Below are 24,610 nucleotides of genomic sequence, written 5' to 3' on the forward strand. Positions count from 1 at the left end.
CGCGTGAACACCGTTACCTCGGCATTGAAGCGATTCTTCAGCAAAGATGAGTCCAGCCGTCCAAACAGTGCCACTCCGGATGCTGGTTCGGTTCCGTTTAAATTCCCCGGATCGGCTAGCTCGAATAACCTCGCTGGGGGTCGTGTGCCGGAACGGACCATGGGTAGCATGCGCATTACGGATCAGGTCATCGAGGAGGTGGATGAGCAGCTGACCATTACGTCGATGCAGGGCAACAGTGACCCGAGGCCCACTGCGGCCAGTCTGTTCGCGGATCACGGTCCACCGAAAGCCAGCGAACCGGTCGATGTGCCAATGCAACCGTACAACCGTACCCAATCCTCGGTAGCGCATGGATTCCCCTCTCAGCTAACACCACCTGGGCCGGAATCATTGCTATCGGCTTCAGCACCGGAAACGGGTCGCTTCGAGCATAACTACATTCCGTTGAGTCCAACCGATCCGGACAATCTTCCGGTGCCTCCTGGTGTCTCGACTACCGGCTCACCGGGCGTGGTCGATGAGACGGATCGTGTTACCACGACGTTCGACAATGATGAAACGATAAAGGAGCAGATGGAGCGCAAGACGCGCCTGTTGGCACGATCAATCAGCAAGCAGGCCGTGCTCGGTTTGATCGATGCCGATATGCTGCTGGATGAACTCACTAAAAGCACCGGCGATCTCGAGGAGAAGAGACCGTCTTCGCAAAACACGCCCGACAACAACCCGGCGACTTCCGATACGAACAGTAACGTCGACACGACGTTATGATTCTACGTGTCCGATGCGGAGGAACAGAATGTCATCGTGGTCAATGTGAAGGATAGCGATGCGAACAGGTAGCAGCTGTAGCACCGGATCGTGTACCTCCCGGTTCGTGGATGGAACTGGAATTGAACGTTCGCACAAAGCCCGACCGCCGACAAATTCGATCCATTTGAAGCACACACCGGATCAAATCGGATCATTTTAATCTCTCCCTCCCTCCTCCCTTGTTCTCCCAGTCCGCACCTTTTAACATCCCGCATTCCGTGATCATTAGGGGTTTAGTTTCCTAATAACAGTATTTGTAAAGGTTTCCCCGTATTTGTAAAAGTTTGGTTTACGCGCCGCATATGTAAATAAGTGAATGTCTCACTGTCCCCTGTCTTACAATTCCCTAGTGGTAGAACATGAATCTAAGATTGTTTTTACTACTTGTTTTATAAGATGTAAGCTTTCAACAAGCCATAAGCGCTCGATAGCTAGCTGGAAAATTCTCGTAAATTAAACTACAGGAACCGATAGAGCGGCTTCCTGGTATAGCTATTCGGAATCAGTACATTACCAATAATCGATAACTAGCGGCCTATACAATGCGGAAATACGCGCCTTTTTCGTGGCGGCCTTCTAAAGTGATTGTATTCGAATAAGTCGAAGGCATGGGGTGGAATGAAGAAATTGTTAAAATATGTGTTAATGCAGAATACCTGGTTGCCGCTGCTGCTACTGTTGCTGCCAATCGTTTTTGTTCGTTGCGGGGTTTTACCTTTTGTTGAAAGCGGTTCTGAGTATTGCATTATTGAACGCGCTCTAAAAATAAAGCCTACAAAAAGACATTTACCGTATTCACCGCCCGAAAGGACATCTAAGGATATGAAATACAGGAACATTTTACGGAAAAATAAACTACCTTATCTACAATCCGGGTATCCTGGTCGGGGTGTTACAAACCTGTTAACCGAAATCTTATCTTACCGAGACGTATTTATCTTAATCTCTTTTTTGGTTAATGAATTATGTGAATTGTGGTGGTGGGAAGTCATCAGTTCAATCTCATTTATTCGTTGGAAAATCATGCGACTCTACGGAATTCCGCGCCAAGGGATTTCCGTTTAATTTAAAAAAATCAAAAAGGAACTGTCACCTCACTCCCATATAGCATGCCCCCGTACAGGTAGTTCCGTATGCTTATGCGTGATTGTGAAAAATGAAATCCTCATCACGTATGCAACAATAAAATAAGTATTAAAAGTTTTGTAGCGTCTTATCTACGAGATATAAGCGAACATGAGAGAGTTTTGTCTTGGAATCGTTTAACTCAAAATATGATATTTAGATCACAATATTGATTCGGATTTACAAGCCACCCAAGAAGGAAAAACCTTTTATTGTTCGCAAGCAGCCTAATTTGCAACGCTGAATCATCATCATTATGCACACAGAGTAATAAATATTTTAAATTTCAGGTACTTCCCATTATCTGCCTCGAACCAGGTTCGGTAACCTTCCCGCACATAGTATATCCCAAACAGGTTAATTGAAATCGCAAGTAGAGGAAGGGAGACGGCATACACCTACCGACTCTTTCGTTTCCCGCTGGGTTATTGGGCCGCAGCGCTCCGCTGGCGCCGTTTAACCGTTGGGGTTGGCGCCTCTCCCACTCTCTCAAAAAACGCTCTCGGACTTGGCTCGTGTCTTCGCGGTAGGTTTTCTCGGGAATCTAATTAGGATCCACCTCACAACACCCCCAAATATCTTGAACAAAAAGGAGGTGTCTTTCACGTGCTGTTCTCATCTTGGTTCTAGGAACGATTACCAGCAAGATGGCCCTTAGCCGATTCTACTCGTCGAAGTTGGCATATGCCACCAACAAGGTGAGTACTCGGTGAAAATCCTGGATCCTGCGAATCCCGTGAATCCCGTGAATCCCAAAAACCCGTGAATCCAGAGAATCCTGTATTCTGAATCCCGATAATCGATCGTCGTGTGCCCCGGTCCGGCTCGGCCCCGCGCGTCCACGTTGCGCTCCGCGTTGTGCGTGCGTTGGCTGCTGGATCATCGAACGTTCTCGCGTGTGTGCCTCGTGTTTAACTTCGAACTCCATGCCACCTCAAGCCGCGGATCGAATCCCAAGGTCCTCGTGAAGGCCACAAGTTAATGATGATGTTGGGGTGCCACGCACTTGCTGGTCGGAAGAAAAATCCCTCAAAAATCTGCTCCCGGAAAGGGCCGCGAATCGTGTGTTTGTGTGTGTGCGCAAGATTCGTCACTTGACCCGTTTTTTTTTGCTACCAGAACCTCAGCAGGCCGGCAGGCAAAGCGAGAAAGCAAGAATGGATTCGCACAATTCGTTCGGAAGGAATTACGTAATCGTTCGCAATAGGACATGCAGGAAAACCACCCCCAGCTAGCCTCCCCCCCCCCCCCCCCTTTCCCTATCGTGGGCTGTTTATAGCATGGAAAACCCCGGCCTGTGAGTGGTTACGAGCGCGAGGAATCCACGCGGAAAATCGTGGACTTACAAAAGTGTAGCAGTGGAGAAGGACGGTCGTGGCAGTCGTTGTAGGGGCTACTTCGATCAGCGAGCTGCGATAGTCCGCCTGGTCGAGAGGGCTATATGTGGAGCTTCTTCTTATTGCACAACGGCGCTGTCGGTGCTTTTTCCACCCTTTTCTGTGATTCCGATGCGCTCGGTGATAATTAAGTGGGGCCAGCTCTCTCTTTCTCTCGCTGGTTGTAGTACTGGATTGTTGTTGCTCTTCATCCAGTTTATCCTTTTTCTGTAGCTCCTTGACCTTCCTTTCGAAGGTTCGAAGATGAACGACGGATATAGAATATTTGAAAAAATACTTGCTTTCACGACCCAAGCTCTACTATGTTCAATGCCAGAGATAGACACTCACCACCCACCCAGCTATAGTTCACACACAGCAACAGCAGGCGCAATTCGGTGACAGCATCGAAGCAGGCGAAAAACGGTTAGATAATCTCGGCGGCCGGACTACTCTGTTGTGGCAGAGCATTTCAACCACCCCTCTCTGTTTGGACATTAGGGTTTTGTAACCGTTATGCGTTGGCTTTGGCGCTTTCACGACCAAGGTTTTCGAGTGAAATTGTACTCGTTATCCATGGGATAAGAGTGATGGAATGGTGGGTTGCTTTACTGTTTCGAAATGCCTACCATGTGACCAGAAGGTTGGAGCGGTCGTTTGGTTGCTCATTATCATTGCAAATGACAACGCGCCTGTGAACGAACCAAACGGTCGTGTAGAGAAGAGGTTCAGCGAACTTAGTAGTCAGCCAGGTCCGGTGCAGTGGGATGAGTACTCGATTCGGAAGGGTCAGATTAGCTTAGTTAACTAACTAAGTGAATGTTAACAGATTAGTAAAAGAATATTTAAACCAACCCCTCCAGACCGGTAGCAAATTCGCGCGAGCGCGCACCTACTGTTGCCGAACCACTACGCGTAATCTCTCACCCTGGAGACGGTGGCTGCTGATAAGAAATCTCCTATCAACCAGAGCGCACGCGGTCATTTGAGTTGCGTAGCGGAAAAGAGCATTATACGCGAGCACAGCACCACACACATTCTCATTGCGCGCGCCTCGATCAGGTGATCAGCGAACGACGCGGCGAATCGTCGGCTGGTACGAAGAGCAGCCACCCAGTACAGGCCGCCCCGAAGGGCACTTATTCCATTGGACGGCGGCTATGCGTTTCGCACGATTGACATTGTGCCGGTTTGGCGGAGGTCCCTTTAAGGACAACCGGTGCAATGGCTTCGGCATGCTGCCAGCGAACGTTTCATTTCCCGATTACACATGCATGTTGCAAGCACCGCAGTTCGATTTTTCCGGATTCTTACTATATTTAGCATTCTTCAGGAGAGTTGTGTGCAGATCGTTGGCAAGTGCATGCGATCGCCTTCTATGTTTCAATGCACAGCACAGAACGGGTTCTGCACGCTACACGATTAGGCTATTTTCGTCACTCCCCTCTAGAAGGGGATTGTCGCCGCGTGGATCGATCAGTGAAGGTACTACCGGTTGGTTGACCTTCTCCGAAATGGTTAGGTAACGGTCGGACGAACGAAGGAGGTGTTATATCATCCATCGAAAGCCGTTCTGGGTTTATGCTCCAGCCAAAGTGATTCTGTTGACGTGCTAGGGCATTGCCGGAACGAAACATTAAGAACTTTGCGAAGTAGCCTACGATGTTCAATTGTTGGACTTTGACTCTCGATAAGTTACGATGATGAAACATGATCTCATCGAAAACCGGTTCTGGCACGTGGGATTGTTCGGTCCTACCGGAAGGGAAAAAAATGTTTCTCACCCGTTCAGAACTCCAAAAAATGAAATTTTATGGAACAGGTTCTGTCGGTTTGCTATTACGTACAGAATAGGCTTTGGCTGAAAGGCTTTACTTGAAGTGTCTAGAGATTTCTCCGCAAGCAAGCAGTCGTGAGGCAGCGCATCTTTTTACACACGCAATTAGCGCCATGATAACAGTGATAAGGTAACCGCATTCGTGCATGCCATTTTTCAGGGCTATTTACCTCTAGAACACAGAATGATAGCTTTGCAGAGACACACAGTCCGTTGGATTCGGTGTGTATCGGCCAAATAAAAACAAAATCGCTCTGCAAGTTTTTTGTTTGTTTTGTAAAGCAATTCTTCTCCTGCCGTGAACCTGCATGACATGGCGGGACACCTAATGACGAACACAGTGTTTAATTTTAGCTACGTTTGGCGCAACAACGCTCCCATAGGGTGGGTTGAAGCGTGTGCTACACGTTCACAAGACGTTCGCGTCAAGGAGATTCTTCAAGTGTTTGACCTCCACCGACCGTCCGATGTGATGTTGTTCCCCACCTTTCGGTGTTCGCGCTTGTGTCGTGCTATGGCTACTCCCTTTACGTCAACGCGTTTATGGTTTTTCTCCTACCTTTTGCTGTTGTTTTTAATTCTCGATCTATTTCGTCCTTTCTTTATTTCAATCCCAACAGAATGTCATGCCAGCGATTGCTACGTTCGTGCGCAACGCCTCGGATAGCACAGACCTGAAGGCCGTGCTGGTCGAGAAGATCCCGAAGGAACAGGAGCGCATCAAGAACTTCCGCAAGCAGCATGGTGCGACGAAAGTCGGCGAAGTTACCGTCGACATGGTGAGTGCAACTATATTGGGGATAATGTAAGGATAAGGGGGGATTCAGGCTTTTATTTTTGTAGCCCAAAAGGAAGTGTATCTTCGGTACGGTAAATCAAGAAGCAAACCAGCAACGCCTCCTGACAGTCACGAAGAAGAGTTGAAAGAGAAAACGATCCCCAGACTGATTCTATTTGAGAAGCGAATTCGGCGATGTCGGTGCTCGCGTTGCTATGCAAACGCCAAAACATCGCGTACTCTATGATCCCGATCCTCCTATTCGAGAGGAGCGAGGGAACTTGAAATGAATTTGCGAATGGGAGGCGGCCTGACAGTGAGAAGAGCAACGAGGGCACACGCGTTCTCTCTATTGCATGCCTGGATATGATGCGCGGCACGCGATTCGCTTGCCCATGATGATCATCTCGCACACTACCAACGGAAGGGCGGATGTTAATTGAGTTAAGCGACCGCGCTATCGAATTGCGACGGTCGTGGACAATTGACACACCAGACATCATGTGTAGGGTTCAGACAGCGGACTGGACGTGTTGTATTCAATGACACATACACTGATTGGATGACGTACAAAAGGGACAAACCCGCGATTGCCGGGGGTTTTTGTTCCCCCTCGATATGATCATCAATATCTCGCCAACAACAGGAAATGTATCTCGTGACCGGGGCTTTCTACTGTGCCGCCGGTAAATGCTGATGCTAATGATGATGAGTGTCCATACCACTCCGCATCACGTGCCTTGCGGGCAGTAGAAGGTGCACCGTACACATTACATCCGATAACCGGTTATTTCTGCAATCGCGTGGAAAAATAAAGCGGTCAGTGGGCGCTGGAATTGCACTTTGGATTGGTCTATGGTCCGTCGGGTACATGATGCGACTACGGCACTGATTATGTGCTTGTGCACATACCACACGAGGGAGACGAGACTTATGTTTACCTTAACCTTGGTTCTAGCGCTAGTGCTTAGGCCTGTGGTTACCGAGCGAGTTGCGAGTGGTAGTTGGTTGTATATGAGAGTCGTGTGGACATTGTAAGTTTCTCGTGCTTCAGCTGAGGCTCTTTCCAATAGCTGCTAAGAGGCTTTAACTTTGGGGTCGTGGTTTGAGTAAATTATCTTCTAATTAGAAGTGTGAGCCCTCACGGCCATTTCGTGCACTCCAGCTCAATTTGTCTACTTGGAAGACCTCGTCGCGCACTATCACGTCTGAATACGCGCGAACAATGTACGTTTTATCACATTTCTTACGGCCAAGACCTTGGTCAGACGACAACAGATAACAACTTGAGCTTGGACGTCATCATTATCGAGATTCCAAGGAAGTTCACACCGTTAAGCTGTAGCACTATCGAGGAGCGCTTATCGCTAGCAGCACACCTCACGGAGGCGTACCCCACGTTGGCCTATGAAGTCACATGATACACCTCCGGCTCATCATCAGTTTATTAGACAAACAGACGGCTGGAAAAAAGTTATCCAACCGTTCCGGCCGTGTCTCGCAGCATGTTGTTTCAATATTTAGTAAATCCTGCTCTCGAAGCGCTAATCAAATGGAGGCACGATCGCCTGGTGCGCAGTTGTGATCGAATGGATCTTCCTATGTTCACGAAATCGTGTCGCAAAAGCCTGTAGATGCACCACGCGGCACTAGAAAGCATCAGCTGACACCGTAAGGGTACACACAATACCACTACTACTGGCATCTGGTGTCCCTTATCTGCGCTGTCAGTCGTTGCAGGCTTCGGTGAAGGGAGGAAGCTTCCATCGGTAACGGTGGAGCGGTAATGATGACGACGATGGCAGCCACGATTCACTTGTCGTGGGGCGCCTCTGCCTCTACGTATGGTACGAGGCCTCGTAATGCGTGCTCTCTCGTTCATGGTGGTGGATCTAATGAAGTCAAGTTCAATAACGACGATGACGACGACGGCGACGCCGAACCAAGGCAAACCGCACCGTCGGTCCGGCGGGCGCCGGGTTTAAGACCGCGCGACGGTTTCATGGCAATTGTATTAAACGTTTCTTTAAATGGTACCATGGAGTGACCTTCTCGACCCTCTCTCCATATGTCTGTTTCGGTTTTCTCTCGGTCGCCGGAGTAGTGTGCTAATGTTCAATTGACCTCATGCTCTATGCATCTGTTGGCCACGGTGTGGCTGTGAAGCTATCATTGATAAGTGCGTGTGGGGGATGGGCCTGGCATAGCGAGGGGTTCGACATTCAAAACTTCTTATCTCATACAGCACTGCGAACGGAGGAGGGACCGCTGACTGCTTCTTGATGTTATTTCTTGGTAGATACTTCGTCGCTATTTCTGTTCTCTCTTATCTCTTCTATAGTTTTTTGACATTTGATTGATTAACGGACCATTTTTACTTTTGTTTCCTCCCGTCTTTCCGGAACATTCCAGATGTACGGTGGTATGCGTGGCATTAAGGGTCTGGTTTGCGAAACGTCCGTGCTGGATCCCGATGAGGGTATTCGCTTCCGCGGTCTCTCCATCCCCGAGTGCCAACAGGTGCTACCGAAGGCTCCAGGTAAGCGGAAAGGAAAAGGCGGCGGATTACGAGATGTGCGTGCGATTACCATTTACGTGATCGTGTCGGCATCGGGGTTAGCACATTTCAAATGATCATTTTATAGCCCTCCTTCGGTTCATTTTATTGCCGAAGGCGTGCTGTTGAGTCATCATTTCAATGATCGCGGTTAGGTCGTTTGACATAATGCAAATGAATCGTCACAGTGGCTCCTGCATCCTGCCCATCGCATCACGATCGCTTGCCTTGAAATAAATAATAAAAACTTTGTTTTTTAAATTTTTTCTCCCTTCCAATCAGGTGGTCAGGAACCGCTGCCGGAGGGTCTGTTCTGGCTGTTGATTACTGGCGATGTGCCGTCGAAGGCACAGGTTGATTCACTGTCGCGTGAATGGGCTAACCGGGCTGCGCTGCCGTCGCACGTGGTGACCATGCTGAACAACATGCCGACGACGTTGCATCCGATGTCGCAGCTGAGCTGCGCCGTGACGGCCCTGAACCACGAGAGCAAGTTCGCCAAGGCCTACTCGGAGGGTGTGCACAAGAGCAAGTACTGGGAGTACGTGTATGAGGACAGCATGGATTTGATTGCCAAGCTGCCGGTGATTGCGGCCACCATCTACCGTAACACGTACCGTGATGGCAAGGGTATTGGTGCGATCGACCCGAAGAAGGATTGGTCGGCCAACTTTACCAAGATGTTGGGCTACGAGGACGAGAAGTTCACCGAGCTGATGCGCCTGTACCTGACCATCCACAGTGACCACGAGGGTGGCAATGTGTCGGCGCACACCGTCCATCTGGTCGGATCGGCACTGAGCGATCCGTACCTGTCGTTCGCTGCCGGTATGAATGGTCTCGCCGGTCCGCTGCACGGTCTCGCTAACCAGGAGGTGTTGGTGTGGCTACAGAAGCTGCGCAAGGAGCTGGGAGACAACGCGAGCGAGGATAAGGTGAAGGAGTTCATCTGGAAGACGCTGAAGTCGGGCCAGGTTGTGCCCGGTTACGGTCATGCCGTGCTGCGCAAGACTGACCCACGTTATACCTGCCAGCGCGAGTTCGCCCTGAAGCACCTGCCAAATGATCCGCTGTTCGGACTGGTTTCGAACATCTACAAGGTCGTCCCGCCAATCCTGACTGAGCTCGGCAAGGTGAAGAACCCGTGGCCGAACGTAGATGCTCACTCGGGTGTGCTGCTGCAGTACTACGGGCTGAAGGAGATGAACTACTACACCGTGCTGTTCGGCGTTTCCCGTGCCCTCGGCGTGCTGGCTTCGCTGGTATGGGATCGTGCCCTTGGTCTGCCGATCGAGCGCCCCAAGTCGATGTCTACCGATGGACTGATCAAGGCGACCTCCAAGTAAAGCGGCCATCTTCATCCACCCCAAATGCCCTTTAAACCTCTTTATATCATAAGTATATCACCACCAATGCGAGGCCGCCGTGAGTCCCTGCACGTGCGCGCCCACGTGAGTCGGAGAGAGGGAGCGACAAACAGAGAGCGAGAGAAAGAGACCGCGAAAGAGAGAGCGAGAGAGAAAGAAAAGCGAGGAGAAGTAATTTAAACGAAAGCAACAAATCACAAATCAACAAACAAACAGAACAAAACAATACGCCTAGCTACCTTATCAAACACGAAGCAACAGCAAAGAGAAGCCTACTTTGATCGACGATCGAAAGCCACATAAACACACGCAACGATTTAAGCAGCCGGAGAGAAAGAAGCCACCAGTAGGCGTTGTGCTTGACGCGGATTTGTGCAAAAACGATGGAAGACAATTGAAAAGGCGGAAAGAAGATAATGACCTGATAATAATATACTCTCTCGTAGAGAGGATTTCACAAAGGAAGTAAGGAAAGGAACAAAATCAAAACCAAGTAAAGAAACCTGCTGCTTTCTGAATCACCACTACCACCAGAGATGCACGATAAAAAAACCTATCCCCCATGAAGGGATCCAGCGAATTCAGCATGTGAGGATGAGAAGATGTGTGTTGCGGAGGGCTTTCTAGGGCTCGTTTCAGCATCTTTTACGATACTTAACTCTAGCCAACAGCAAGATGCAGCTCACAGTAGTAGTGTGTAGCGTGTAGTGTTCATTAGCGTGCGACCGGGTCGGTCGGAACCGAAAAACCGGGAAGAGAAGGTGTTTGTTCAGTAGTGGTGACTTCGGCGGTGGCGGTTATTTGTTTCGTGCGTGTCCTTACTGACGACACATACTCTAGTTCCTTATAGTTTTGTCTTACCCGCCCCGTCATCTTCATTCGAGTCTTTGCTCCTCTTGTGTCCACACGCAGATGGAGGCCCCGATTGTTGTGCGCACCCGAACGCTCACACGATCGAGGTGGGAAGGGGAGGAGTTAATGTACATTACTTTGTTGTAAGCAGCGTGTAGCCACTTAATTAGTTCTAGAATGGTTTATAGATTGCTTTACTTGCTAGCAGCAGCCTCCCCTTCCCGCGGTCTACTTCGATTCTTTCTATAGTTCAATTCAGTCTCTTCTTTCGGGATTGCGCAACTCAACGTATCGCTGCTGGCGAGAAGTGTAAGCGTTCAGTGCCGTGCCGTGCGTGCGTTTGTTTTGTACTTTTACCGTAGGATAAAAACCAAATGATTATTATTTATTTCGCTTCCGAGAATACGAGAGGGAGAGAGAGCACAGCTCTGACTTCCGCCTGGTTCCAGGGCACTGGAAGGTGGCAAAGCGGCTGAGAACATCGTGATTGCGAATTGCGTACTTCTCCTCAAGTGCGCCAAAGTTACGCTACAGCGTCGAGGGTAGCGGATAATTGCGTGTTCGTGCGGCAAAACACTGTGAAGAGCACCGTACTTTAAAGAGCTGAACGCACTCCGTCATCGACGTGTAGCGCATGCATGCCGTTGTTCGATCGATCGGTAGCGCGTCCGTATGTCTCCGGATAGTTTGCGGCCAGTATGGTTTTTTTTCTTTGAGAAAAGAATAAATTCACTAGAATGATTTGACCACCCACAATGCGTAACACCTCGAAGAACTTCTTTTCCAATGGATACTAGCATTGCCCGCAATTAGACGTACGAGACAATAATTGAAGGAAGGGCCCATCTATGTACTGCCAATTTCTGTAATCGCCTTGAATGCTCGAATAAATTATTTCGTCGGTTCCAAAAAATTTCACCCCAAAGGCGTGAAAAACTTGTCGCAGTATCAATTTATTGGGGATTGGTCAATTTATTGCCGTGACTTTTTCAATCTCCACGAAAGTCAACAATCGTGGAGAATACCTTCAGGCGCAACGTGAAACGGCTCTGGTCAACGGTCCTGTGAAAAAGAACAACGCCCTATTTTAAACGTAGTAGAGCGATGAAGCAGACCACGTAAACGGGTGTATCTTCTTCTTCGCGGTTCGTGTTGTTCTTCGTTGTTTTGGTGTTTTGGAAAAGAAGTGGAAATCTGCTTCCAGTCATCATCACGACCAAATTTCCTGCGATTAAGATTACGGAAAATCTATTTTCACTCCATACGAATTGTGATCTGCTCTACCGAAGATGGCATCGCACGGTGAAAAGGTGTTCATGTGGATCAACGAGCTATCGAACCCGGAGACGCGCGAGACGGCGCTGCTAGAGCTGAGCAAAAAGCGCGAAACCGTTTCCGATCTAGCGCCAATGCTGTGGAACAGCTTTGGCACGACCGCCGCTCTGCTGCAGGAGATCATCAACATCTACCCGTCGATAAATCCGGCCACCCTAACGGCCCACCAATCGAACCGGGTCTGCAACGCGCTCGCACTGCTTCAGTGTGTCGCTTCGCATCCGGAAACCCGGTCGGCCTTTCTCGCAGCCCAGATACCGCTGTTCCTGTATCCTTTCCTGCACACAACCTCGAAAACGCGACCCTTCGAGTACCTGCGATTGACCTCGCTCGGTGTGATCGGTGCGCTGGTTAAGGTAAGCAGAGGGGCAGCAATCGAATCGACTAGTGGAATCATGCTTAATCCATCTATCATGGCGTTCTTTTCTAGACCGACGAACAGGAGGTCATCACCTTCCTTCTAACGACGGAAATCATCCCGCTGTGCCTACGCATCATGGAGTCGGGCTCGGAACTGAGCAAAACCGTGGCTACTTTCATACTGCAGAAGATTCTGCTGGATGAGGCAGGACTCTCTTACATCTGCCATACCTATGATCGGTTTTCGCACGTTGCGATCATTCTCGTAAGTCAGAAATGCCTGGGTTGCGCGGGGCAAAGAGCATCCCAGTAGACATAGGAACGACGGAAGCCATTTTGTTACTGTGTCGTATTTGCTACGTATATTCATCATAAGCCTTGATTTTCTATTGCCATGCGGCACTGAATCATTTCCTTTTCGTGTAGAAGCATTTTTTGGACAAAAATAATTCTAAAAAATCATTTTCCATTTGACAGAACAAAATGGTAATATCGCTCTCGAAGGAACCGTCGGCACGGCTGCTGAAGCACGTTGTCCGCTGCTACCTACGTCTATCTGACAATCCACGGTAAGAAGAACGGGAGCGGGATTGGTTTCCAGCGCAGCGGTTCATGATGTCTTCTTCTTCCTCTCCCCGTAGAGCACGCGAGGCCCTGAGACAGTGTCTTCCGGATCAGCTTCGCGATGCAACGTTCGCCGGGTGCTTGCAAGAGGACAAATCGACCAAACACTGGCTGTCGCTGTTGCTCAAAAATCTCGACACGGTACCGGGACCGGGTGCCGATCCGCGTCAGGTTGGCATACAACCGCTCGCGTCGTAATCGGTGTATTGGCCTTTCGAATCGAATGTCTCAATTCGGTACTTCCCATCTCTCTGCCTGATTCGTGTAGAAGTCGTTGACAGTTTGGCTGGCACAACAGTGATTTGTACAATAACCCTAGAGTGTAGGCAACGAGCAACACTTTGCACCATTTTTTTTCCCTGTAGATTTCTATTATGTTTTATGCTCAGCGCGATCCACCCCCCAAAAGCGAGCGGTGTGTATTTTCCGTATTATTGTATATGTTAATGAGTGGCGCCGAGTCGCCTACTCTGTGTAATTCTTTCCTTTTCAATTCAATCATCGTGGTCTGCAAATCTAAGACAGCTAGGGTTAAGCTAAGCAGTCTAGTGGTGGTGGCTGTTTCCTTCGGCAGGCCAACAGACAGAACAGCTGTAGACTTATAAGGATAGTCTGAAAGTGAGTAAAACCCTTTCCACCCATTCAGATGTACTAAGCAATTAATAATAGAAGTAAATAAATCTCTATATATGTATACTTTCTTTCCGAGAAAATTCATTCAAGAAACCCCCTGATCCTGAACCCATTTTGCATTTCATCTTCATTTTTTAGATAAAAAACTTTATTGCTGTAATGTTTCCTTATATACAAATTCGAATGAAGGGATGCCGTTCGTAAAACTTACTGTACAGCGACTGTGGCGATCCTATCGTTTTCTGGCTTCCGTGGTTTTACATTAAAACAAGAATAATTTAAACGTTCCGGTTTAACTACTAAATACCTCTAATTCGTACTTCTTCAATGCGATAGCGTCTCGGCCGTCTGTTACACTAAAAATACTAACAAAAACAGGTCTACCATCTCTGTACACTATTACACACGGTACATCCACGGGGCCTTCTTCCCGGCCCTAAACCAAACTCGAGGCACCAAGCTTGTAAAGCGATTGCTGCTTCTGCTCTACCGCTGCATGTGCTGCGGCTGACGTCATCGGCGCAATACCACCGAGACCGACCGGTGGCGGTACGATCGATGTTACCACGCTACCACCATTACGATGATGCATTAGGGGCGCACCGCCGTTACTCCCTGGCACTAGCTGCTGCTGATGATGGTGGTGATGATGGCCTCCGGCGCCATAGTTACTGCCGCTGCTACTACTAGCAAAGTGTCTCGGCGAAGAGGAAGAGGGTACAGCAGGCGGCGGAATAATCATCACGTTATTCCCGATGGCGGGTGTTGGCAGTGAAAGCAGAGGGCTAGCTCCACCGCTCGGGATGTGGATCTCGCTCACCTTTCCGCTTACGTATCCCGAATCATCGTTCGACAGATTGTCGGCCGATTTGCGACCAGCGGAAGCTGCAGCCGCTGCGGCGGCCGCCATCATTGTCATCATGGCGTGCGAGTGACCACCGATCACGTGGTTACTGCTGGCCGTACCAACGGTGGCGAGTTGCTGTGGTTGTGCCTGTTGCTGTTGCTGCTGTTGTTGCTGATGGTAGAGCGGGAATTCTGGCGAAGGAGTGCCAGTGCTGGACAGCGAGGACAGTGTGACGGGATTGATGTATTTACGCGTCGACAGGAGCCGCTCCTGCAGCTGTAACCCCGTCGAGTGACCATCTACCACGTCATCTAGCTGCGTCCTCATCATCGGTAGGGGTCGGCTTTGGTGGTGATGGTACGGTGGCTGTCCTTGGCTTCCCTGCACCAGCTGCTGATGCTGATGTGGATGAGGATGAGGAGCAGGAGGATGATGATGCTGCGTCCGAGGACCACCACCATTCAGCAACCCATGATGATGATGCTCTTGCTGTTGCTGCTGCTGCTGCTGCTGCTGCTGCTGGAACAGTTCCCCTTCCTGCAGCAGATACGATGGCAACGGATTGCGACTGCGCGAAGCCAGCATCGGAGGTGCACCATTCATCTGCTCACCGACCATTATCGACGTAACTTCCTGTGGCTGCATCGGATAAGGGACCGGCTTCCGAGGGAGATCATGAAAGTACGCATCCTTCGGGACAACATTCCCTTGGGGAACGGGATAATGATTGGCGCCGATCGTCGGTCCCTTGACGGACCCGTTCGATTGTTCGTACATCTGGATTAAACTCTTGGCCGTACCGATCTCGATCTCTACCTTCCCGGGCATCGGAGAAGGCTGCGGTGCACCGGAGATCGCATGTTGCTTCATTGGCAGCGGACCATCGACGCACTCGTCGTCATGTTCGTCCTCTTCCTCGTCTTCCTCGCTGCTATCGGAGAAGTCCTCACACTGGGCCAACGGTGGTCCATGGTGCTGCGTGTGCACGGCAGTCGTCACTGACCGTACGCTCTGGTCACCGGTCATCGAACAGCTTTGCTGTAGCTTCGAGATGATGTACCGCACACGGTTCGTCTCGGCTGCCGGATCGTCTTCTTCTTCTTCTTCTTCGCCGGCAGGAGGACCACCACCATCCGTGTCCTCTTCCCGCGCACCACCTGCCAGCAACTCCTGGACACTCTTCTGCAACACCTGACTACGCCAGTTGGTCCCGTTTAGGATGCGGCTCTTTAGCTCCTTCAGTTCCGCCAGGTTCGCCATCGCCGACAAATCGCCCGGATCGTCGGAATCGCTTCCCTCTGTGTCCTTTCCCGTGGCCACCGTTTCCCCTTGGTCTTCTTCCTCCTCCTCCTCATTATCATCATCATCACCGTCGTCGTCATCCTCATCCTCGTCCGATCTGTCCTCATCGGCCGGTTCACTCTCGCTATCTTCCTGTTCCTGTCCCTGCTCCCGGTAACCAGATCGTCCTCGAGGAGCCGATTTGATGGTCGTGTTCGATGAGCTCGGTAACGTCTCATCGAAGCAGCTGTTGGAGTAGAATCCATTAACCACGACACCGCCACCACCACCACCACTACTGCCCATCGCTTGCTCCTGTTCGGATTCATCATCCGCCCGGACCGGATCGAGCATAAAGTTCGTTGTCGCAATGTGCTGGTGTGCTTCATCGATCGCCGGCTGCTGCTGCTGACCACCGAGCAGCGAGGAACTTGGGGACATGGTCGAGAGAGGCGATCCGGAGTCAGCCGTCGTCGTCGTTGTCCGGCTCGTTCGGTACGAGGTGTAAACGCTCAGCGGGCGCTCCTTGCGTGTGGTGATATCTTTGGCGATCTCCGGTGATACCGGGGCGGTCGACGACGTCGTCGTCACCGTCGTGCCGGTGGCAACTGCCGGTAACAGTGACTTTGTGATCTTCTCCATCTCCTGCGCGATATCATAGCCGAGTCCGGTACTGCCCGGTGATGCCGACGACACCGACGGAAGGCCCAAGCGTCCGGATCGGCCACCCCCTGCGCGTCCCCCCGATCCGGTTACGGTACCGATTGCTGGATCGTACTGATGATGATGGTGTATATCGCGCAGTTTATCCAGCGCCAGAATGTACCGGTTGTCGGAGAGAAGCCCAGGGCCACTCGATGGGGCCGTCGCCGCGATCAGTGATCCCGTGCCGTGAGCCGGCCCGATTCGATCACCTTTGGTCAGCTTTTCCAGTTCGAGGATTTTCTTCGTTTTGCTCAGCAGCTCCTCGAGCCGTTCGGTTACCTTGGCCTTCTCACTCTTGAGGGCACCTTGGGGACCACCACCACCACCACCACCGGATGAGGTTGTCGGTGTCGTGTTGGCCGATGATCGCTGCTTATGCGTCAGCCCATTGCTGGTATGCACGTGCTGGTGCTGCTGCTGCTGCTTCTCACGATCGTTATCCTTGTCCGACGAGTACGAGTAGCTCTCCCGGCCCGAGACCGACGACGAACGGGCACGCTGGTGTCGTTGCTGGTGCTGGTGCTGATGATGATGATGGGCCAGCAGTGCATCCGGTAGCGGTGGCGTTTCCGGTGCCGATTCCGAATGGTTCTTCATGTTGGAGTTGTTGGAACTTTCGAACGCATCCGACTGATGGCCACCGCTGCCGGCCGAATAGTGTAGCATACTCCGCAGTGCGTGGCTATCCAGCTCGAGGCCACCGTGTGCCCGTTGGAAGCGATGCCGATCCGGTGAGTCACCGATCGTGGTCGCATCGAGAAAGTCGATGCTACGCGAAAACAGATGATGATGCTGGTGGTGCAGTTGCTGCTGCTGCTGCTGCTGCTGCAGATGATGATTCGCCGGCGTAGAGGTGAGCTTATGCGATGGATCTGCCGCCAACCCACCATCGATCAGGATCGTGGCACGATCGTGATCATCGAGCAGCTCGAGACTGCGGCATCGCGTTAGCGTGTTGGTGTTTGCTTCGTCCTTTTTGGTTTTGCTGTTGTGCGGTGGTGTAAGGGCTGAGGGTGGTGGTGGTGGCTGCAGGTGACCACCGGTACCACCGGTACCCGATGTCGTCGTGGATCGTTCCGCGATGCCACGCTTCAACCATTGCTCCAGGTGTAACCGCTTGTTCTCACACTGTACCCGGTTAGCGATCATCGATCTACGTCACGGGAAGAGAGAAAGTGACGGGTTTAGAAGGGACACGATTAATGGAATGGAAGTACCCAAAATGGAGATCGGACTTACTTGGTGAGCTCTTCGATCTGATCATCGGTCCTCATGGCCAGGGCCGTCATCCGGCTGTCCAGCTTCTCCGTCGCCCGGTGCACGTACTTGCGGATGCTGCGCCGGTTTTGGTTCATGCGCGCCTCGAGATGCTTAAAGAACGGGGCACAGTAGCAGGTGTTCCCGACACCGACCGGTCCCTTCCGGATGTTGCCGGCCAGATCGAGAAAGTACTGCTCCCCGTTACCGAGCGGTTCCTTCGGTAGCGTCTCCAGCTTGGGCGAGGGGAAGTTGCGCGGATCGGGAAAGTAGTGACAACCGTACGGGGACCAGTGCTTCGGATCGGCCACCTCCCCATTAGCGCCAGTCGGTGTCGCCGTTTCGTTTGGAGCACCCGGGGGCCGGCGCTCATCGTTTGAGTTGCTGCGTCGTCCCGATTTCCGGCCACCGGACGCAGCCGCTGCCGAAGGATCCTCTTTGCTGCGCGATCGATGGCCACGGGGAGCGCCTCCCTTCCCATCGGTAGTGTCCGGCGGTGGTTTACTGCGCGACGTCGCGTTCTGCTGGTGTGAGCTGCTACTCGACCTTTCCCGTGATCTCCGCGGTGACAGTTCGATCGGTGTGTTGAGGATGTTAATGATTTCGACCAGATTCTTCCGCAGCGCGATATCGCGTGCCGTTTCGTCCTGTAACAGAAAGAGGAAATGAGGTTTAGAACGACTCCGGGTGGGGGTTTTATACTCTTTTCTCGCCTGGACGCTTACCTGAGCATTCTTCGTGTCCTGCCGGCACCCCGATTCGAGCAGAATGCGCGTCAACTTCCGGCGTCCCATGGCGCACGCGATATGCAGCGCCGTATCACCGTTCAGGTTGATCCGTTCGTAATCACACTTCGCCGACAGCAGTATCCGGATGGCACCGGCATGCCCGTACCGGCACGCGGTATGCAGAGGCGTATCACCGTACTGGAATAGCGGCCAAAAAACGTCCATTAACGTCCTGCTACTCTTGTCCTCTCCCCAAATCGCAACTTACATTGTTCTGAACATCGGGATCACCACCGGCGAGCAGTATCTCCCGGCAGCTCTGATTGTGACCATTCTGGGCAGCGAGGTGAAGGGCCGAGAAGCCACCGTAATTGCGCGTCCCGAGCAGTGCACTATGCAGCGCCCCTTTCGTGTCGTGCAAAGCGTGCTTGATTTTGGAACCGGCATCCTTTAGTATGTCGAACGAAAGGCCTTTACTCCCCGCGGGCGCACCTGACGCTCCTTTCGCCGGTTTCGGGAGGGCACAGAGGAGCTTCACGCACCGGCTGTACCCCTTCCAGGCTGCTTCGTGCAGGGGGGTGTTTCCGTGCTGAAAGAGAAGCCAAAACGGCCGCCATTAGAAGGTGATCCAGATGGTTGGTCTCCCTCGTCTCGTGGACTTACCACCGATTCTTTCGCATTCCGATCGGCCCCGGAAGCCAACAGGGATTCCACCTTCGCCTCGTCACCACCGGAGGCCGCTTCGTGGAGTGGCGTGCGGCTCGTTCCCGCGGGTTCCTGGGGAGAAGGATGGTAACGAGATAATTTTATCAATTTTGTGTGAGGAGTGTGTGTGTGCGTGAATGAGAGATATGATCTAGGGAGAAGACGGAACATTGCGCTGCTACTCCTATTGCAATAGAAGGTCCTCGGGACATCTCGGTGGTCTATCATCATCATGAGGCCAAGCGATTGCTCTGCATTCCGAGCTAGAGACTGACTTTGAGAATTGATCTTCTTGGATTAGCTGCTTTGAATTGCTCTCTCCTACACATGCATAGATCATCATAATGATGACGCACTGGATGGGAAGGAAGCGAATCGCGATCAACGCGATGGCCACGGACTGGAGCAGGCGACCAGCGCTAGCGCCGGTTTGGTCTAGAATTCTTCTCTCGCATCTAGCGAGGACCCTTGGGACATAATCGTGTAAATTATTACCCTGCACTTATTCGCCATCCCTTCTCCTTCTCTTGCTCTCTCTCTCTCTCTCTCTCTCTCTCTCTCTCTCTCTCTTTGTTAGACCGCAAAGTCACGATCGAGCAATAAGCACAAGACGACGACGACGACGATGAGTGCCAGCGAAAAGACCGCTCCGAGGGGACATCTTAAGTAGTGGGTAACGTTCATCGTCCTGGTGTGCGACGATCGTGCGGAATGAAGAGCTTACCGGTGACCACGGTTCGACGGACAGCGAAGGCAGGTCAGTGGAGAATGATTGAAAAACGCGGAAAGTAACTATATGAGCTCATTGTTGGCAGGAATGCAAATCAAGCCTCGAGCATGATGCTCTGCTTCCATGCTGCCGATGCTGCGGCTGATGATGATGATGACCATCATCATCTGGTTCGCTTTTTGCGCCGCCATCTTGTGCCGCCATTATGACGCACACATCACATTGCCCGTCGGTCGGTTTGCTGGGTCATTATGTATCTTTTCCGTCCCTTTGCCTTCCATTTCCCATCCCGAGCACCGGTCTCGCGTGGAAAGATGGCCACCGATTCCGATTACCGGATAGATTGGTTCGAGTCGAGTCGAGAGCATATGAATCGCATAAAGACGCCACGCCAGGGAAGGAGAAAGCAACGTGTGGGTGCAGTACCGCACTTCCTACGGATGCTATTTTACTGTCGTTCCTCCTTCCTCCCTTCCTCCATCCATGCACAGTGCGGCCATTGCCCGGGGTCTGGGATCTAGAGACCGACCGGGATCGTCGTTCGTTCGTCGGTGACGTCGCTGGTACTCGATGAATAAATATAAATAAAATAAACAAAAGCCAAGAAGGGAACGATCGATCGGTGCGACACATAAGCGCACGGCACACAGACATGCACGCACAAGTGTGTCGAATCCACCCCGTGTTCCTTCCTGGCGGACTGGCTGGCCGTGCGTTACCGCGCGCACGCCCAAGCCGCCAGAGAGCATTATGATGCAAATTGCATGCGGAAGTGTGCCGCTTCGGGAAGAAACGGGTTTTTTACCTTCCCTGAGACAGACAATGCTCGAGTTCGACGACGTCGCTACTCAACCTGGCGAGGAGTCACAGCGACGAGACACAGGCTTACTTCGGAGCAATAAATTTTGCATCGGGATTTTTGAAAATTGGTTTTTTTAACGAAAGCCAAGTAAGCTGTATTCGTTCTTGAGTTCATCGAAGTCAGCCATGGAATGCATTACAAAAGCCATTAGCTCACCATCATCAACGCCTGCATCGTTTGCTGTTGGCAGTTTAAGTTGCATTAAGATCAGGTTCATCGAGATTCCATTTGCAATTCCTGCCTTATTTTTAAAAAAGACAACCAGAGTGACCTTTAACAATGATTACATGCGTGAAGGTCTTGCCACCCTTGCCAAGAGTTGCTTGATGGTGGCTGCATATTGATTGTTTCTCCGGTTTCTGCTTTCCAACTTTCACTTGCAATTGTCATCCAACACTACTTCGCAATCTTCTTGACCTGTCTCCAGTGGGCTTTCAGTGGAGGTAGATGCGATGTGAGGTTTTCCTTGTTACTGCATCCTTCGAAAGGATGTCGTTTTAGCAGCAAAAATGGAAAAGAAACTTCTTTCTGGTTAGCTGATTCCATTTTTCCTTGAAGTACATCCAAATTTTGATACCAAACGGCTCATCCTTCCTATATGCAATGTCGGGCATAAGTTAAGGCTCATATATGCAATGTCGGGCATAAGTTAAGCAATTATAGAATGGAAAGGTGTTGAAAATCTTAGTTTTCAAGAAAACGAAATAATTAAAAAAAAGTCTTTCTTCAATCGACAATCAGGATGTGTTGTGTGTGAAATAATGTTGAAAGAACAAGTTTCTTCTTTAAATAAGCTTTTTAAGATATTTTTCACATGTAAAGAAAATTCCCAAAATCTGCCTTTGTACTTCAATTAGTTATTTACGCCATTTTTATGGATATAATTAAGTGTTTTAAACATATAATTATAATGCACTCGAACACAAATGTTTCCCTAAAAGAGGCAAATCTTTTTTAATAGTCCAACAAGCCGGCACTACCCTTCAATAAGTCGCATGATGTTACAGTTTCAGCTCAGCTTAAAAAAAAAACGCTGCGCAAAATGTTCGACTTATGCAGGATAAAACCTCTCCTCCCCCCTCATATAACCCAGCAATAAACCTGCGGCGTAATGAACGATTTTATGTGCTTTACACAGCCACACAGTTCATAAGACGGCAGACGGCTCGGACAGAGGTAATGCTGCGCCTCATTACAAGCGAGTAAAACTACCTTTAATGAATGTAACACTAGGATACTGCTACGGTTTACGCGTTTATATGTAAACCGCGGCAATCGGACTACCATTAGCACGCGAAATGTACGCAGGGAATGCACGCCGCGGATCGCCGGATACATTGCATGCTCGCTCGAACGCTAATCCGGAGCATCCTGTCTGGACTGGCACGAATGCACCGAGCAAACCGCGCGCACAAAAGGAAACGCTCAGCAGGAGACAGACAGACAGACCGCGAGCGCACCAGGATCAGGTTCGCAAGGTTGTAATGCCGGTCACCGGTCGGTCGGTCGGTCGGTTGCTTCATCATTTTCATACCTCGTTCGCATATCGTGTAGCCGAGATAACATATGGCCGATCGTAAGTTATGTTCCCGTGGAGTGCGCGCGAGATTGGAACTGCTTCACATTGGATTAAGATAGGCGCAATCGGCGTGATCTGCGGTTCACGCACCTCTCGCGCGGACTGTAAATCAGGACTTGGGTCCACCGCAGCCGAAGCCGAAGCCAACATCATTCCATCACGAACGGCCTTCAGGGAACACACCCTGGTGCTTGTGTGTGTGTGCGCGCGCTTACGAGCAGAATGTCGAGGACGTGATTTCTACACGTTTTGCACGTTTCCTAATGGCCATCCCGGGAGTAGTTGTCCCTTCCATCCCCGTGTTGCATGGAACGTGTTTCTAGCCATCGTAAGTGGCTTAATTATTCTGCGGCACGCACTCACGCAGTCCGTGCCATTGATATCGGGGTGGTGGCTGCGTGATCTGATCGTCAAAGCCGCGAGGATCGCGCCATCGGCTTAAGCCCATCGGAATCTGGAGCTTTTCCCCGACCATTACCCGATCTCGTGACTTAAATGTACATTATCATGACCACGACCACGACCAGGAGATGGTGGCCGAAAGGTGTTAAACTCTGTATGTGTGCGTGTGCGTGTGCTTGTGGGAATTGCCGCTTAATGCCGATGACGCAATGCACTCTGGTTGGCGGCGTAGTCGTCGTCGTCGTCGTAACCTCGATTAAAATCGAATAAATCAATGTGACAAATCAGTGTGTGGCCTCCGGCTGCACAAATCAAAACACCTCACACAGCACAGCCCTTAACACACATACACATACACACACACACACCGGACACATTATACCACATGATCATGATGATCATGATAACGATCGCGAGCGATGCATCATTTCGGGTAATTTGTCGAAACAAATTGCAGCAGCAGAAGAAGTGCTCGCAGTGTTGTGATTGCAATCACAACATTGCCACCTCTTCCACCCACTCTGGCCTTGGCCAAAGAGTGACCATCAGCCCGCAGTCTGGAGCCAGTGAGGATGATGATGATGAAGCGAATGCAAAGGTAGAACGAATGCAAAATCACTTTAAATCGCGCATCGTTCTGACATGCCGCTGGTGTTGACGTGGCCGGCACGGCTGGCCCTGCCCGGTCTGCAAATATTATCTCAATCTGGTTGCCTCTGCCTCTGCTTCTACTGTGCTGTTGCTGCAAGGGAATCACCTCGGTGATGGTGATGGTGGTGGCTAGCAATTAATGAGTCAAAGATGACATCCCATCTTTTTTTTTGTATTGTTTTCGCGTCCTCGGTCACGGTGTTGCAACCTGCAGCACTTCTGTGTGCAGCACCACCAGCACCATCGAGAGGAATGTAACTGTTACCGTTTCGTTTGTTATTATTTTCGTCAAAAAACCCGCTCTCTCAGTCGCTGACCGCCCAGTGATGGTGGTCGAGGTTTTCCGTCGCTGCAACCGAGAGAACGAGAGAGAACGAGAGCGCGTGCGGTGTGGCGGCCTCGAGGAGGCTGAGGGAAAAACCAATTTATTTTTGGCCGCCAGCGACGCCCGACGGGAATCGGGGCCGGTGCAAGAAGAGCACGCTCGCGATTAGCCGTTTGCGAGAATGTGGGGGGAAGAAAATTAATTCCCATTCCCCATTTTGCGGCTTTCAATTGGAGGAAAATGGACCGACCGGCGGTCACTCTGGCCACCGGTCCTCCCCTCCCTGGTCCCGTCCGTAATTATAGATAATATCTGCCAAAAAGCAGCCAAGGCCAGTGGCCAAAAACTAGGAAACAATAGACCATGAAACTGCCTTCCACGAGTCGCGCGCGTCACGCGAGTTGCCGAGCCAGGGCCGAGGGCCACGCCGGGTCGCTCTTTGTTTTAGAACCCTCGGCATTGTGGTTGGTTTCGAATGGAATTTCGAGTCCGCAGCGTAATACGTGACTAGCAGCGTTGAGCATGCGGCCGATGGAGTATTTTTTTTTTCTAATTAAATTATGATGCGCCTCGGTGCAGATCGAACTCATAAATCCAGTCCGGTCGGGCAATTACAGAGACCACCCCGTGAAGGGGGAGGGTTCTTAGAAAGAAAAAAAATCCCCCCCCCATCGACTGCTCATGCTTGAAAGCTTGCTTTTAACAAACAACGAAACGCAATAAGCAAATAGGCGCCATTTCATCGACATTAGGGAGCTGCTTCCGACAATGGTCAATATCCATTACCGCGGCCATTACCGACAAAGTGCCACAGAGAGCGTTTGACCTCCAGAACCAGCAGGGGAGGGGGGGGGGGGACGACGAAGCGGACAGCTGCT

General features: G+C 50.9%; 4 protein-coding genes across 12 annotated transcripts in view; 3 read left to right on the top strand and 1 right to left on the bottom strand.

Annotated features, from left to right (window-relative positions):
- LOC125956073 (bestrophin-4-like) overlaps window positions 1-1,688 on the top strand; it is a 9,140-nt gene extending 7,452 nt beyond the window's left edge. For all 9 annotated transcript variants that reach the window (XM_049687578.1, XM_049687579.1, XM_049687576.1 and 6 more), the window contains exon 6: window positions 1-1,688. This exon is cut by the window's left edge and continues 105 nt beyond it. In XM_049687578.1, the coding sequence (XP_049543535.1) occupies window positions 1-774 (774 nt within the window). In that variant the 3' untranslated portion in view covers window positions 775-1,688.
- A 696-nt stretch (window positions 1,689-2,384) lies between these two features.
- Window positions 2,385-11,457, top strand: LOC125956107 (probable citrate synthase 2, mitochondrial). The gene is made up of 5 exons (XM_049687663.1): window positions 2,385-2,467; window positions 2,572-2,639; window positions 5,775-5,933; window positions 8,345-8,471; window positions 8,772-11,457. Exons 2-5 carry the CDS (start codon window positions 2,589-2,591, stop codon window positions 9,833-9,835), a joined length of 1,401 nt encoding a protein of 466 aa, XP_049543620.1. The 5' UTR covers window positions 2,385-2,467; window positions 2,572-2,588; the 3' UTR covers window positions 9,836-11,457.
- Window positions 11,458-11,883: 426 nt separating this feature from the next.
- On the top strand, window positions 11,884-13,721 carry LOC125956120 (CCR4-NOT transcription complex subunit 9). Its single transcript, XM_049687687.1, has 4 exons — window positions 11,884-12,399; window positions 12,474-12,668; window positions 12,881-12,972; window positions 13,045-13,721. Exons 1-4 carry the CDS (start codon window positions 11,998-12,000, stop codon window positions 13,223-13,225), a joined length of 870 nt encoding a protein of 289 aa, XP_049543644.1. The 5' UTR covers window positions 11,884-11,997; the 3' UTR covers window positions 13,226-13,721.
- Window positions 13,722-13,765: 44 nt separating this feature from the next.
- Window positions 13,766-24,610, bottom strand: part of LOC125956055 (uncharacterized) — a 43,484-nt gene continuing 32,639 nt past the window's right edge. The window contains exons 3-7 of the mRNA XM_049687534.1: window positions 19,142-19,255; window positions 18,747-19,067; window positions 18,476-18,676; window positions 17,733-18,397; window positions 13,766-17,646 (exon numbers count right to left, since the gene is read on the bottom strand). Of these exons, the coding sequence (XP_049543491.1) occupies window positions 14,097-17,646; window positions 17,733-18,397; window positions 18,476-18,676; window positions 18,747-19,067; window positions 19,142-19,255 (4,851 nt within the window). The 3' untranslated portion in view covers window positions 13,766-14,096. The remainder of the gene's footprint in view (window positions 17,647-17,732; window positions 18,398-18,475; window positions 18,677-18,746; window positions 19,068-19,141; window positions 19,256-24,610) is intronic.

The sequence above is a fragment of the Anopheles darlingi genome, chromosome 3 (genome assembly GCF_943734745.1).
Source record: "Anopheles darlingi chromosome 3, idAnoDarlMG_H_01, whole genome shotgun sequence".
NCBI classification, from domain to species: Eukaryota; Metazoa; Arthropoda; class Insecta; order Diptera; family Culicidae; genus Anopheles; species Anopheles darlingi.